General features: G+C 38.6%; 1 protein-coding gene across 2 annotated transcripts in view; it reads left to right on the top strand.

Moving 5' to 3' along the window:
• DERA (deoxyribose-phosphate aldolase) overlaps positions 1-15,755 on the top strand; it is a 46,442-nt gene that overhangs the window by 7,787 nt on the left and 22,900 nt on the right. For both annotated transcript variants that reach the window (XM_066319531.1, XM_066319532.1), the window contains exons 3-6: positions 2,327-2,474; positions 3,132-3,227; positions 4,846-4,980; positions 11,919-12,047. In XM_066319531.1, coding sequence (XP_066175628.1) covers positions 2,327-2,474; positions 3,132-3,227; positions 4,846-4,980; positions 11,919-12,047 — 508 coding nt within the window. The remainder of the gene's footprint in view (positions 1-2,326; positions 2,475-3,131; positions 3,228-4,845; positions 4,981-11,918; positions 12,048-15,755) is intronic.

Here is a 15,755-nt window from a genome sequence, read left to right as displayed (position 1 = left end):
TCTCTCCAGGCTGTAATATTGAATTTTTTTCAAGATACATGTAAACTTAAAAGATGTGCTTGTCCATGTCCTATTTTAGTAATTTGTATTTGATGATGATGGGATGGAATAAGGTGACGCATTTATCCAAACAAGTTAAAAACCTTATAACTCATGACTGGCAAAACCGCAAATGGATTTAAGTCATCTTTATTCATGAGTGGATTAAATTGTATATTACTATCCCTCCACATTTATTCTGTTTCCCAGACAGACTTCTCTGCATGCTGCCTTCTTATTTTTTAATTTTAAAGCTGTAAGATATGATCATGGTCCCTGTCAAGTTTGACCTACCTGGATGATTTTTCTTTGCTTAAACATTCTCAGCGTGTGCGATTTCATTGCTTAACTAGTTTTTTAGCTAAAATTCAAAAATCCTGACTGGCTGTGGCATTTGGTGGGGGGAAGGAGCCCACTAATGTTAGGAAAACTGGCTTTTCAGCTGCTGAGATAAGGTAAATGGTTGATTATTGTCCACCTTAGTATAAAAAGACAAACTGTTTCTCCATTCACCAAGCAGCTGTTCTGCAAACAGTGTTTGGGATGCCTCCCCTCTGCACACTGACCAAGTTGGTTATGTGCAACAGTAGCTGAAAACCTGGAAGCAGGAGGGATGGAGGGGATGAAGGATCAATCTTAAGAGTGGGAACGTAACAGAACACAGCAAGAATCATTTAATTATACATAATTCTTAAAAAAAGCTGTTAAAAGTAGTTGACATCATGCAACCATTCTGGAGTAGCTGAAGCTGTGTTCACAACGAGCACAGATTTTGGGATTACAGTTTGGGAATAATTTGATGTAGATGTAAGATGCCACTGGAAAGTGATAGAAAAAAATTTCCTGCCTGTTTTTCCATCCTGAAAGTTTGTGCTTTTTGTGTTATGATTGGATTTAAAAAATGGAGATAACAGAGGAGATTTAGACACCAGCTCAGCATTTCTTCAGAGTTTCTTATGCATAAAAAGATACTTGGTATCAGGTTTATCAGTCCAGTGGCTCTGAGCTGGGAAATAGCATCAGTGAGAAGGTCCAGATAGTATTCCATAACCATGGCTATCCTCAGATACTGCAGGTGCAGAAATGTAAAAACAAAGTCTTCCTTTGACTGAGGTTACCATGTAAATGACAAAGAGAGAGAGCCATAGGCTTTAATTACAGAGACTTATTGAGAAGAAAGGGTTTTAGTGTCACTCCCACAACACAGCTGGAGGACTGATGTTTATTCCTAACTCTTCTCCCCTCTACTGTGCAGAAGCACCAGTACTTGAACAAGGTTTTCTTCGAAGGGTGTCAGAAGCATCTCTCCTCTGTTTGAACATTGTCACTGCAGGGCAGTCATGTGCTGTTTTCTTAACAGAGGTGATTTTGAACGTGCACATGTTTGAATGCAAGCAGCATCACAGATTCAAATTCTGTAGCCTGTTTCCCAAAATACTTGATTGAAAAACCCGTTAAAAAAAATCTGAAGTTTATACCAATTCTTGAAACCCCCTCACTACATCTGTCTTGAAGACTATGATTCATGTCATAAGAGAGGAGACAAAAATTCCCTCAGAGGATAAAAAAAGTCCAAGAAAAAGTAACATAAAACTCTTTCATGGGAAAACCCCTTTCAAAGAATTATAGGATGAAAGGAGAAACCAGAAACAGTTAGTTTTTAACAGAGGCCAGTGGTGGTTCATTACTCCATTGCCATTGCAAACTTTCCCCCTGTACAAGTACTGTGTAAGAGAATTCAGCTTTGAGTGAGGGCATCACTGTAAATGAGCATTTTCTGGAAGACCTTCAACAGATATTTGAAAATGTCCTAAGCTCAATTTTCATTCAGGAAATTAAAAAAAAAAACAAAACCAAAACCAACTGATAAAATTTTTAGGTATGCTTCATTCTATTCTTTGATCAGTAAGTCTTTTAAAATTCTGAAGCATTTCCACCTAGCAAGTGCTTTAACCTTGTCACTTACCTCTTGGGGTTTTTTGGGGTTTTTTTTGGTTTGTTTGGGGTTTTTTTCCCCATCAAAATTAGAGATGTTTCTTTATTCCTGGTTCACAAAAAGGAAGTGGATCCTTTCTGTATCTTAGATACTGCTGAAGACATGAAAAAATAAATATCTGCCAGCCCTGTCTGTCTGAACCCATTATTTGCTTATCCTCCATGTTATATCCTATACATTTCTCCATTGCCAGAGTGAGAGCCAGGCTTCTGATTCCTGCCTCTTCTAAGGCAGTTTGGCTTTGGAAGTGTGCACAGAAGTGCTCCTTTCCTTGCTTTGTTCCCTTTGCAGGCAGCTTGGCTGCTGAAAGCTGTCACCTGTATCGACCTCACCACCCTCTCAGGCGACGACACTCCTTCAAATGTTCAAAGGCTGTGTTTTAAAGCAAAGCACCCTATCAGAGAGGATCTGCTCAAAGCCTTGGACATGCATGATAAAGGTATGGTAGATTTTGGTGTGCGAGTTTTGTGAAGGAAATGTCTGCATTTCCTGGTTATTTCCTCACTTTTTGGAAAGGGTGTTGGTCCACTGAAGGAAGTTGTGTGGACCAAAGAGGGAATCAGGCCTCTGATTGAAGCCATACTCATAAAATATCAAAGTCTTTCTTGAATTTATGGGCTCTTCAGATGGTTGAAGTATAAAATATGAGGTCAAGCATTTGAGAGTTTGAGAGGAGAGCATTTTTACTAGAAATGCAGGAGGGCTGCAGTAACATAAAGACTGCTCAGTTGCTACTGGGCTCAGTCTGGCTCCACAAGTAAGAACAGAGCTTGGCAGTGCAGCTTCTCTTGCAGCAGTTCGCTGATCAAGCATGTCTTAAACTCTGTGTGTTGGCATTAAACTGTGAGTCTGTGGATAAAAATGCTGGAGTTTTAACTCCTGCTAATGCAGACTTGCTCCCAGGGTCAGGTGAAGGAATGTGAGGGAGGAAATGGCACGAGAATTATCTGAATTGTTTGAGCAGTATAACAGACATCCCCAGTGTAGTGCTTAAGATCCTTGTGAGAACACAGGAGTGGGAGGTGAGGACAATGCACAGGAGGTCATGGAGAAGGTGGAATTCTCTATATGAAAAAGGGAACTGTGGCTTTTGCAGGTATCACTGCTGCAGCAGTTTGTGTGTATCCTGCAAGAGTCTCCGATGCTGTGAACACCCTCAAGGCTGCTGGTTGTAACATACCAGTGGCTTCAGGTAAGCTTTATTCAAAAATATCCCATTAAATAATTTGATGTTTTAAAATATGTAGGAAAAATCCAGAAGTTTGGACTTGCTTTTGTGTCAGGGAGTAAAGTGAAAAGGTAACAGGTGGAGGGAAAGGAATGGAAGGAGGATTTTATTCTGGTATAATATTTGTTGTCCTTCAACTTCAAGCTTATCAGGAATGCCAAGTCTTTTTGCTGGGAGATCTTCAAAGAGGCCTTTAAAATATATTGGTGTTTTTCTCACCTGGACATAAGAAATTGAGATAGAATGCTGGACAAGTATCAGTGTACGCTAAGTAGATGATGATGATGATGATGGTGGGAGGTCTAATAAAGGTTTCTTTTCCCTAACATGTTTGACTTGTAAGTATAATCCTGTATCAAGGTTTAGCCCAAGCCAGCAAATGTGTGCCACAGAGCTGCTGGCTCATATACCCATTTGAAGGATGGAGGGAAAAAGAGAATTTGAAGAGTAGAAGTGAGAAAATTTGTGGTTTCAGATAAGAGCTGCTTTTTTGTGCACTCCCAGCCCACTCACGAAGAAAAGGCCTTGACTCTGTGCTGTAATTACCAAAAGATCCCTGTGGAACCAATGCTGCTTCCTGCACAAATCCAAACTACCCAAGCTACAAAGAGGATAACAATCCCAGCCCAAGTCAGCACATCCCACTGGCTGACCTCGAGGAAGCTGTGTGCAGGGCCAGGGCGTGTTGCCTGCTGAGCAGCCACAGGTTCAGGACTTTCACATCCCAAATCTAACAGGGTCAGCTCTTCTCCAGTCACTGCACATGAGAGACGAGTCCTGAATGTACAGGAAGCAAGAAGTAAAATCAGAGTTACTCAGGTTGGAAGGGAGCCCTGGATGTGATCTGGTTCAACCCCCTGCTCAAAGCAGGGGCAAACTTTGAAGTTAGATCAGGCATTTTATGCTAAGATACATGTGAGGTTTTGTTCTTGTTTCATTGCTGTGTAGGGGAAAAATACATATTAATGCATTTATATGTCGGAGAGAAAGACAATCTCTGACAAAGACATTATTTTTCCCATTTCCAAAGTAAACCTTTGGGTTTTGTACTTTAACATCATAAACATAATCTTAAATAGAACACACTGAAGGCAATTTTTGCTATATAGTGATTTAGCTGTTAAACAATATTATTATGATTTAACTCAAATAACTACTTAAAATAATTGGAGAAAATTAAATTTCACATATTGCTTCATATCTGAGCTCATTCCTTGCTTGCTCAATTCTGCTGGAAGCAGTAGATACTGTGCTTTTATGTAAGCTGGTCTGGAAAGCATCAATGCACGTGAAAGTTCTTTTCACAAGATGCACTTACCTTGCTGGACATTGGTTTTTGAGGGGAGAGATAATTAATGCCTCTTGTGGATGAAGAGAGGGTAGGATGAGGTGCCTTTAGATTTTTTGAATTATGGCAAGCATTAAGAAAAAGAAGAACATTCAAACTTTTTGGTATATCACTGGTATTTTCAATTTATGGTCAATTTATAAAACTGGTCAATTTATAAAACTGGTCAATTTATAAAACTTCAACACATTCATAAAACATTTCATCCCTCTACCTGCACCCCTTTCATGCTAGTGGCTGCTGGGTTTCCATCTGGACAAACTCCTCTAGAGGCCAAACTGACTGAAATAAGGCTGGCAGTGGAATATGGTGCCCGAGAGATTGACATTGTCATCAGCAGGAGTTTGGTGCTGACTGGCCAGTGGGAAGGTAAGTAAAGAAGTTCCTGTGGCAAGGAACCTAAAGCTTTCTACACGAACATGCAAACTCTGTCTTTGTCTCTTCCCCAAATCTCTCCATCAGTCCTTGAAGAATTTGGTTTCTCACCTCAGAGTAACTGATAATCTGGGGCTCTGAGCTAAATAAAAATTATTTAATCGATTTATGGCAAAGGGCTGCATTTTTTTTGAGAGGAATGCTGTTGGAAGTTGTGTCAGGCTGGGCAGGCGGAATGACTTTGTGGTTTGAAAATTCAGGTCTATTCCCTCTGTGCCTATAGAGGATTTTGTGTACAGCATTAAAAAAAATAGCAAGTAAAAGCCTAATTATTTGAAGAGTTTTGTTAGAAAGCCCAAGGGGCTGCTAATGTAGATGATACCTTTTTAAATATACATGTTTCAATTCTTGATGAAAACACGTATTTGAGTTGTTTTCTTTTTCCTGAAAGTTGAGGGTACAAATTGACTGTTCCTATTATTATTGATGTTCTGGCGTCTGCAGACTACTACTAATTAGTAAGAACAATAATGCTGAAGATGGTTTTTGCTCTAATTGCATCCTTAATGTACTGTGAATGGTTTGCCTTAAGTGCTGACAGTGCTTCTATAACTAATCTCCATGTGAAGGTAGCCACATCATTGTCTTGGAATGAATTTTCCATTTAGCTGTATAATGCAGTGCCATAATATCCTATTTGCTTGGAAGACTTTCTAATGGACTCCTGGTACCTGACTTTATTTAAGAAAATAACAGAAATCATGGTAATAGATCATGCTTTCTGGTCTTCTTTCAATTAACAGTTAAAACTGAACCAAAACCCCCACATATTTCTGCATCTGTGTCTTCAGGATTGGTTTCCTTGCTATATAGTATCTTGGCCTCTTTTGAAGTATTTACAATCTCCATACTTTTGGTCTTAGTTGTTTAAGGATTATGTGAAGGAGAATACAGAGGAGAAATCCAGGGCTTGGATTCAGATCCAGTCAGGGCTTGGATTCAGAGTTTGGATCATGGCTGAAATGAGCTGGACATACATTGTTAGCTTTCTCTGCATGGGAGATGAATTACTCCTTGTGGCCTCAAATCACTAGGGAGGAGTACACAAACACAGCAATGATGGATGTGATATAAACCTGTCAGTTTACTAAGTAAGTAAATTAGGGATGGCTTTTAATTTGGTATGCTTATTCTTTTATCCAGAGCTGAAGTCATGACAAGGTTGAAAGCCATCCTCATTATGGCATGGCTTATATATATATATATTATTTCTTTTTCACCAATGGCAGAATTCAAATTATTTTAAAATGATTTCTTACATTTATTAATGAATCTGAATCTGTTTGTGATACATGTCTACATGTTCTTGAATAAAAGCTACTTCAGGAACAGAATTTACTTGCCACAGAGATGCCAGAAGGTGAAAAATTACAATATTTAACTTTCCTATTTAAAAGAAAAAAAAGTATTTCTTTAGGTAATCTGGATATTTTGGTGAAAATCTAGTGTTCTGTTTTACTGTTTAGCTTTCAATAGATAAGTTACCTGTGTCATTAGGGATAATACAGAATAATCTATAAAATACATTAAAGGAATCTAGAAAAAGGGAGAAAGAAGGATTTTTAGGCTAAATCTAATTTATTTATATTACATAAAATTAGGTAGTGCAGTTCCTGTGCCTGTGTTTAAGGTGCTTCATCAACTAAGCTGCCTTGCAGTTCTATTATAACTTATGCTAATAGTAATAGTAATAATAACAATAATATTATTAATAACAATAGCAACAATAAACTTCTATGAGTATTTTCTTATGCTGACAGGCTTCACAATTTCAGAAGTTGTTGAAAAAAAATCTGTGTGGTAGAGTGCTTTATCTCACTGTTCATTTTTAGCTTTTCTTCTAGCCTGTGCAATAATTGGGGTCACCACAGTAGAATAGTGTTGCTTTGTGATTTGCTTCAAAGGCTTGTTTGGTTATTAAATATTTTAGTGCATGTCCAATTATGTCAAGTTATTTTAAAGCAGTTCTTGAATATTGCTGGAGCTCTTTATGACACTCAGAATGTATTTTCCAGATCTTTGCGAAGTAATTGTTAAGATCTTTTAAATAATGCTGAATATGAAAGTAACTTTATTGGACAGCGAAATTACATCAGAAAATAACATTAAATGAAATAGAAGTTTATGAATTTACATACCTTTTATGACCTTTTAAAGCAGTACTGCTTTAAAGTAGTTTACTCAGCTATTGTCTTGTATTAATTACTTGACAAAGTATGGATTAAACATAAATTAGCAATTTGGGTATTTCTTTTAGACACAGAATGTGGAGTCTTTATGGAAGGAGCGATCAAGTTGGCCAACAAATTGTTGAGATTGACTGGATGTTGACCAAGACTCTAAATAATAGGAGGTCAGAGAGCAAAACGACACTATCATGGCACAATGTGGCTATCATGGCATTCTCCGTTCATTCTCTCTCAGACGATGGGTTATATAGATTCTTAGTATAGTTTAAAATGGTAGGTTTGTTTGCAAAGAATGCAAACAAACACTATTAATCCTATTCTTAAGGTGGCTGAACTGTTCTTGCCACAACACTACATCTAGAAACCACTATTCCCTGGGTATGCCTTAACATGAATTTTCACCTGTGCCCAGGGGCCCACAGGCCTTGCAGGACAAAGGCTCAGTCTGTGGTTGCTCAACCCTCAATCCAAATATAAATCATGTCCTCACTCTCTAAGAAAATCCGCAACAACTGGATCTATTAATCTTTTTTCTCCGTTATCAATATTTGCTGTACTTCCTTGAGGTTGTGTGGCGTGCAGTAATGTTGGTGCTAATTCCACAGCTGTTAGCAAATACCTGCTACACTCTCAGGGGCTTCAGGAGCATTATTAATCCATCATTTGCTCTGGGACAGTTGAATTTTCCTGTAAGAAAAGGGAAAAAAAAACCAAGTTATACTCTGAGAAATTTGAGCGTGGCTGCATCCATGGTACAACCTCATTATGGAAAGTGCTTTTCATTTATGCTGATTTTCCAGGTACATGTTTAGAGGCTTTGATCAGGGATTGGGACCCTACAAACTTCATAAACAGCGCAGGCAAAACACCTTCCCTGCTCCAGAGACTTGGAGAAGACTCCACACGTTGTTCAGGAAGGTTGTGGTTGGATTTACCAGTCCTGGATGTTCGGGCTGCCTTGCTGCAGGATTTCTTTCTGGTGCTGTCAGCAGCAGCTCGGGCTGCTGAAGCCAAGCTCTGTGTTCCAGCTCCGTGTGAATCCCTGGAGCCTGGAGTTGCACATATGGGAGCAGGGCTGAGGGGGCTGTGTTGTGCTGATAGCCTCGTGCTTGTCATTTTGTGAACAAACCTGCCATTAACATGCCAGACAGAAGGAGCTCCAGCTCGTTTTGCAGTGTCCCCGTCACAATCACCTTGATCTTTTTGGGCTAACAGAAATCCAAACATCTTCTCATCTCAGTTTCTACTCCTGACTTCAGTCATTGTGACTGACTAGATAAAAATGCTGAAGAAATTGATTTTTAAAGTGATTTTATGACCACATTTTTGAAGAAGAGCTATTCCATAAAAAATTAGGCAGTATGTTTTTTTTCCTCCTTAAATATCTTCATTTCCTTTGTAGGAGATCTGGATTATCCCCTGTATTTTGTGATTTTTTAGGACTAATGTATTACAGCAAAGTAACACCATCTAGACAATCTAGTGCAGATTACAGCCAGCAGAAATTATCAGGGATGTTTGCTTGGGAAATGTAATAGGGAAAGGAACATTTTCTTTGCTGTACTTAATAGCTGCTAACATTCAATATAATGTACTGAATATTTACAGTGTTAGTAAAATTACAAGAAAGCTTAAAACTCTTGTGTATTGTAACAGCGAAATTAAAACCACATCTACAAAAGAATTTTTCTTCCCCTACAAAATCTGAATTTTTCTGACTTCTCTAAATGCGTCTAGTAAAAGCAGATCTAAAGTTCATGAAAACTGTCAGGTATCTCAAGTGGTGCAAAGTAGAAGAGTTTTTGTGTTAAATTCATTTTAACAGCCAGGTCAATAGAGCTACTGCATTACTATATTAGTGAGCAGCTGGCTCCATGTATATTCTATATAGATTGACTTGCTTTGGAGTTTTTTGTGGGTTTATTGGTTTGGGGTTTCTTGGGTTTTTTGCCTTTTTCTTTTTTTTTTTTCTGACTTAAGATTTAGACTGCTTTTAGAATGAATAATACTAGTGCTTTGTTTAATATGCTGGAGAGTACGGGATATTCGCTTTGAGAGGTTTTGATTTTTCTTTGTTTTTAACAGTCAAAAAGAAAGTCTCTCGCAGCCTCTTCATGGTGCTCTTAGCTCATAGTTGAAAATATGCCTGCAGAGTTTCCTATGATAGATTTTTTGACAAAAATCGTTGTGCCGCTGCTGCTAACCAGAGGTGCTGTGTTTGCTGGGGCAGTTGCTGGTGTTCTGCACAGGTCACAGATATTCCTGCATTTGTAGCATCTAGCTTTAATCCTGCTGCTATTCAGCTTGATGGAACTGTGTCGTTCAGTGCTGGATTTTTGGCAGCACAGACTGTCCCACAGGAAGCCCAGCACTCCTTGAACACTGAATACATTTTGAAGGGTGACTAACCCCACCCATACTTCATATTTGCTCAGGATTTTCAGGATAATCATGTTACTTGTACCTTGATTTATATCTGACTGAATACTGAAAATTCTCCTTTTATTTTTGAAAGTGATGCTTTGGGAAGGCTGGCCTGAAACAGAGACTGGACAGAGCTAGAGAATAAAGCAGGTATTTATTGAAAGGCCTTTAGGGTACACCTTGGGCAGGACAGGGCCTGACCAGGGCTACACCGAGGGCAAACGGTCACGAGATCTTACGTTTTTATAAGTTTTGGTCCATTTGCATATTGGGATTTAATTGTCCAATTACAGCTTCAGGTTGTGAGGTCCCATCCTTCTTGTTCCTCCCTTCAGCCACCATTGTTTGTGCTTTTGGGCCTGAAAGTTGTCCTTGGTCTTCAGCAGGAAAAGGATTTGTTTTGTCTCCCTACTCTGTGCAGAGAGCTGACTGACACTGAATGTGAGGCTCAGAGCTGCACCCCTGGGCAGCACAGAATGTGAAATACGTGAAAGTTAAAACTTAAGGCATCAAAAAGAGTAGGAATTTTTACCCTTGTTCTGTATCAAGGCAGAACTTCCAGCTTGCACTGGGACTGGGTTAAATTGCTCTGTCCCAAATGTAGCTGCATTTCTATCTGTACTTCTACTGTGGGGTTGAAAATGCCCTGTGAATGTCAGCTATTGCTTGCAATAATTGGTCTCTGAATAAAGAACAGCCTTTCTTACCTACACACCTGCCCCATTAAAGTGTGCCCACTTCTCCTGCACCTCAGCTAACCTGGCAGACATGGATGAGTGAGGATCCTGAGTGTTCCTGTCCGTGGGATGATATGTGCTGGCAGGCAGTGAGCCTGCTCAAACGAGCCTGACGCTAATTGCATGTAAAAGTACCTTCCAACTATGAGGGAGGGTGATGGAGCTGCACTGCCAGGGAGCAACAGCTGTGAGGAAGTAATTTCTTTTCATGGAATCCAACCTAAATGTACATTTTGTTGGTTTTATTTTGACGTTTTTGGTAGTGTATCTCAAAGGTAGAGGAAACTTTTTTTCCTCTTGTTACCGAAACTAGCAGAAGAAGAAAGCTGACTTCTCTGGGTTTTCAAAAGCTTCAGGAAGGAGTCACCCTACTAAAAGAGATTTCATTTGGATCTAACATGAGCAGGGTTATTAAATGCACACACATGAAAAAATAGCACAGGTCCTTTGTGTTTCCTTTTTGAGCCTTGATTTGATGTAGGTTTCTGGAGCATCATCAATTGATCAATAAAACATGTTAGACTGCATGCTAGTACTGATTAATTCACACCTTTGGTACACAGTAAGAAACAAGGTGAAGCCTGGTGTCTATAAAGGGACTTGCTAAGTGCATCAGCCAGTTGTCTGCTAATGTGTGCAGCATGTCTCAGAAGGCCAGCCCAGCAATTCCAGCCCTGGACATCCTGGTGTGCCCATGGCATCAGTCAGATGAGAGCCCTGCCGCAGCTGGCAAACCCTGCTCTTTGCTTCCAGGTCTCACTTAAGGGCTGAGGAAAAAAGAAGTCTAGTATTGCTGGAAAAAAAAAGTCTTCATAGACTGGACTGTTTTAGCAAGACCTATTTAAAGCTGCATTTTAGCCTAATGCCAAAGAACTTTTTGATTATGTATTTGAATGTTGAGTAGTTTGTCAAAACGACCCTCATGCAAAGCATAATGTTTCTTTATTTTGCATCTTAGTTTTTTAAAGTTCAAAATCCAGAAATGGTGACTTTGCACTGTAAGAGCTGCTTTTCTCCCCACACTGGAGCAATCTTAAATATCCCCAAGCAGCCAACTTCTCACATTTATTTTTAGCTCTTTTAGTCTCCCTGTGTGTAAACTTTTGTGGGAGCACTGCTGAATTTTACCAGGAAGGGTGGGAGGGCTTCACTGGCCAGGTGCAGAGGAAAACAAAGCTATCTCTGAGTACTGATTCAATGTACTACCATATAAACCAGCTGGTTTAAGATCAATCTTTACTGTCATAGCATCTTTTACTGCTGATGTATTCTTGGATATTTTGTACATTTGTAGTTTGGAGAAATCGGACATTAATAGCTATTAGGCAAAGTCTGAAACTGCACGGTGTTGTTAATTACCTCGAGTCATGTAATTTGTTGAACTTACGAAACTGAAGTTCCTGCATGCTACAACTAATTATAAGATTGGAAATTAATCCAGAAGTGGAAATTACAGCCATATTTGAAAATACCTCTCAGGCAACCTTGATCATTTCATTTGATCACATGCCTTTGTCCCCAGGTCTGTATGAGGAGATCCGTCTGTGCCGCGCTGCCTGTGGAGAAGCTCACATGAAAACCATACTGGCTACAGGTGAACTGGGCTCCCTTGCCAATGTCTACAAAGCCAGCATGATAGCTATGATGGCAGGTAAAAAGCTCTTGGTTCTCCTTTTAAACTAAGAATGTCTCTGCTATATTATTTATGAGGCTTAAAAAATTCCAGTCGTGGAAGTTTGGTTTTGTCAATCGTGGGAAAAAAACTTGTGTAGCAATTACTGAAGCTGCAGGTGGAGTAATGAAGTGTCACTTGTTTTGTGTAACCTACAAAAAACCTGCATGAAATGTTAAGTAAGAAACTGCTGAATGGCAAGGGTTGTAGGAACAAGTAAAATTTGCTGTCATACATCTGATCTGATCAGAATATTTAATAAAGGCATTTAGGGCAATCACACTTCTAAGAACCACTTGGGTTAGTCTATCTTCTAAACTTCCCCTCATTTTTTGTGTTGATTTTTTTTCCTCCTTTTTTTTCAGATTGAAATACTTACTTTAAAGCAAGAAAATAATCTAGTGTCTTGTCAATATTTAAATAAATATCCAGCTTGCTGCTGACCTCACTGTTACCATACACAGTTCTGTGCTTCTGTGATTCGAGTGGAATGAAGAGCATTCCAGGCTTCTAACAAGCCCAGCTACAATGTCAATTAGTATCACTAGACACAGAGGATCAGTATTATGCCACTAAATATTGCTTTTAATTAGAAAAGGTGTAAGAAATACACATTTCTTCTTATTTAAACTGATGCACTAATCATTATGATCACTTTTTGTTCCACTGAGTAGTAAAGAATTCAGCTTATAAAGCATTTTATCATTTTCAGAATTTTGCTGCTGTAGTTTTTTTGAAATACAGCAGATGGCTCTATTGTTAATGATTTTTCTTTGCCTAGTTATTCACTTTACAAGATACTTATCCATCTGAATATATTCAGTAATTTCCTTATTTCAATCTTTTGCTTTTTCTTTGTGGGTATGCATAAAAATAAAAATTTATTTGTGCTCCACATACATGCATTGAGGTCCAGGCATTCAGACTCCAACTTGTCAGAACTGCTGAGAGCCCTGAATTCCAGTTGAATTTTGTTTTATTTGTATATTTGTATTACTTTGGAGAGAAAGTGAATCCACAGTATAGTGGATTCAACTGAAAAACTGGCTTTAGAAGTTTTTGCTGCCTCTGACCTGTTCCTCCTGTCCTTTAGAGCAAAATACAGTTCCCTCAGCTGTGCTGTCAGAACTGCTTCTCATGTGTCATTGTAAGCTGAGTTTGCAAAGAATTACAGTTGAAAATTATTCCAGAAAAGGGTTAACTAGTTTGCTGTGCAGTTTTTGATTCGTTGGCAGTGTTTTAGGTTTTTTTTTTTTTAAATGGTCACATCCTCAGTAATTTGGTTCACAGCCTTGCTTTGCAGGCAGTTCTATCAGTGCAGTCCTTGAAGTGTTCTCACTCCACTATCCACGATGCCAGCCTATCATGTGGGGAGCACAAAATCCTGGGGTTACAGATGTTTGTAGTGCCTTGCTGAGCATGCACACATTCACCAAAAATCCTGAAGAACAAAGCCACCAGAGGTATTATATAAATATAATTTAAATATATGAGACGTACAATATTAATGTTATTATTATCATTATATTAGATACTAGATATGTGTTAGATATATTATATATAATATAAACTAGTATACATAATATTATATTATGCTATATTATAGTTTGTATTATATATAATATATATATTTGTATTATATATAATACATATAATATAAGTTTATATGATATATCATATAAGTTTATATGCTATATAATATAAACTATATATAATTTTCCTCTATTTGAACTGGTGGCTCTTGACTCCTGTTGTCTCTGAAATAATTCTACATGGCTACTTTTTCTTCCTTCTCCAGTACAGTCCACAAGGGGAAAGGCATCAGAATGGGAGGAGACACACAGTTATTTTAAATTCTTTTAACCATGCCTTTACCAACTTGACTGACACGCCATAAATTCTTGTGGAATATTTAAGAAGCTATTTCTGAGTGAAAGAGGCTGACATCCCTCTAAGGACAGTGACTCACCTGGCAAGAATAATCTCTGCAGTGCTGAGGAGGACAGGATGGCAGGGAGCTTTGCACAGCAGTGCCTTTTTCCCACTGCCAAAGGAGGACATTGATTTTTTGGAGACAAATGTCTAGCACCAAATCAAGGAATTTTGGGTCATTGGTTTAGAACATTCACTGCCATTTCTTGTGCTTCTTCAAGTCCTGGTGGTGGTTTGAGTGCATGAGCTTCTCAAGAAAACTGACTGCATTTTTGACTGTGCTTTGGGGACAGAGAGTAAAGTATTTAGTGGTGTTCAGTGTCTGGTGTATCCTTGTGTCAATCACGTCCATTTCTACAGGAGACACTCAGGTCTGTGCCTAAGTAATCTCTTGGAATGAACAATCCTAAGGAACACAAATGGCTGCCTGACTCCCCCATGCTAATTGTAACTATTACATATTACTTCACTGGGAGTTTTCAAGAGGACATTTCTCAATTTCTTCTTGAGAACATTCAAGAAACAATTCTTGTACATAGTGTGAGAGGTGGACCATTTTTAAACTTCTGTTTCTTGCCGCAAACATCAGAAACAGCCAAGGAAGGCAGACAAGGAAGGGAAAGATGAACTTGCAGTGGGAAAGGAATACTTCAGTAAAGCTGTTGATGACTTAATTGCGTATTTTGCTCATATATAGGATTTTTATTCTGGAAAACCATATTACTTAATTACTAGTCTTTACTGTACTGTGTAACAATTCGTAATCATTAAGATACACAGGCCAGGAAAGAGGGGGAGGAAGTGATTAAGTAAAGGTACTTTGAAAGTGAAAACTTGATCTTTTCAAGACAAAATGACAAAAATTTGTCACTGACTGTGAGAACTGCTTTTACACCACAGTTTGGGAAGCTGAGGGAGCACAGCAGTGACATTTGAAAGATACTTGTTTTCTTTATATATATCCGAACAAGTACCTGTGTAAAAATCAGGAAACAGTGATTTATGTTCTTCTGCAGCTCTACTGGTGTGTGGGTTTAAAACAAATTTTTTATAGGTCATTAAAGAATTATTCAAATAAGTGATATGCGGAGATACTGACAAATGTAAACATTGAATTTAAGAAGGGAATTAGTACTAAAATAAACCAACTTCTAAAGTCTTAAAAATCCTGCAAGTAGTAGCAGCAGGTGGCTGAAGCAATAAGGTTTCTGTTGTCTAGAAGGAGAAAATTAAAACACCTTGAATATGTGAGCAGAAGTGGGTTTAGATCCTTTGATGCTGTTCATTCCAAAGTGAACAGAAATAACATAGCCAAAACAGTGAGGAAAAGCTTTGTGTTGCAGCTCACAGGAGAGAGGGATGGTTTGGAACATCACAAAATAATGCCTGGCAACACAAAGCTTTTACCTCAGCTCTAAATAAGATTTTTATCCTGGGATTAATATTAGGGAAGACAAACTCTAAGATGCCAATAGCTGTTGTTTTTCTGAGCACTTTCTTGCACAGATTTGTTCTGAGCAGGGTTATGAGGTGTGGCTGTAAACATGCTAGAAGTCATCTGAGTTCAAGGGCTGACTTCCTTCTGCTGGATGTGGACTGCTATGAACCAAAACTTCTGCCAAATAACTGTTTCATGAAAAATGAGAGACCAAGGAAAGCAAAGTAGCAAAACTGACTGAAAAGCAAGGCATGCTTTGCTCAAATGCTACTAATATAGGAAACAAGACTACTGAATAAGCAATAATACTTGGCACT

Source organism: Sylvia atricapilla, chromosome 5 (assembly GCF_009819655.1).
Source record: "Sylvia atricapilla isolate bSylAtr1 chromosome 5, bSylAtr1.pri, whole genome shotgun sequence".
In the NCBI taxonomy this organism is placed as follows: Eukaryota; Metazoa; Chordata; class Aves; order Passeriformes; family Sylviidae; genus Sylvia; species Sylvia atricapilla.
Note: the sequence above shows the minus strand (reverse complement) of the source record. Positions and strands in the feature narration are given on the sequence as shown.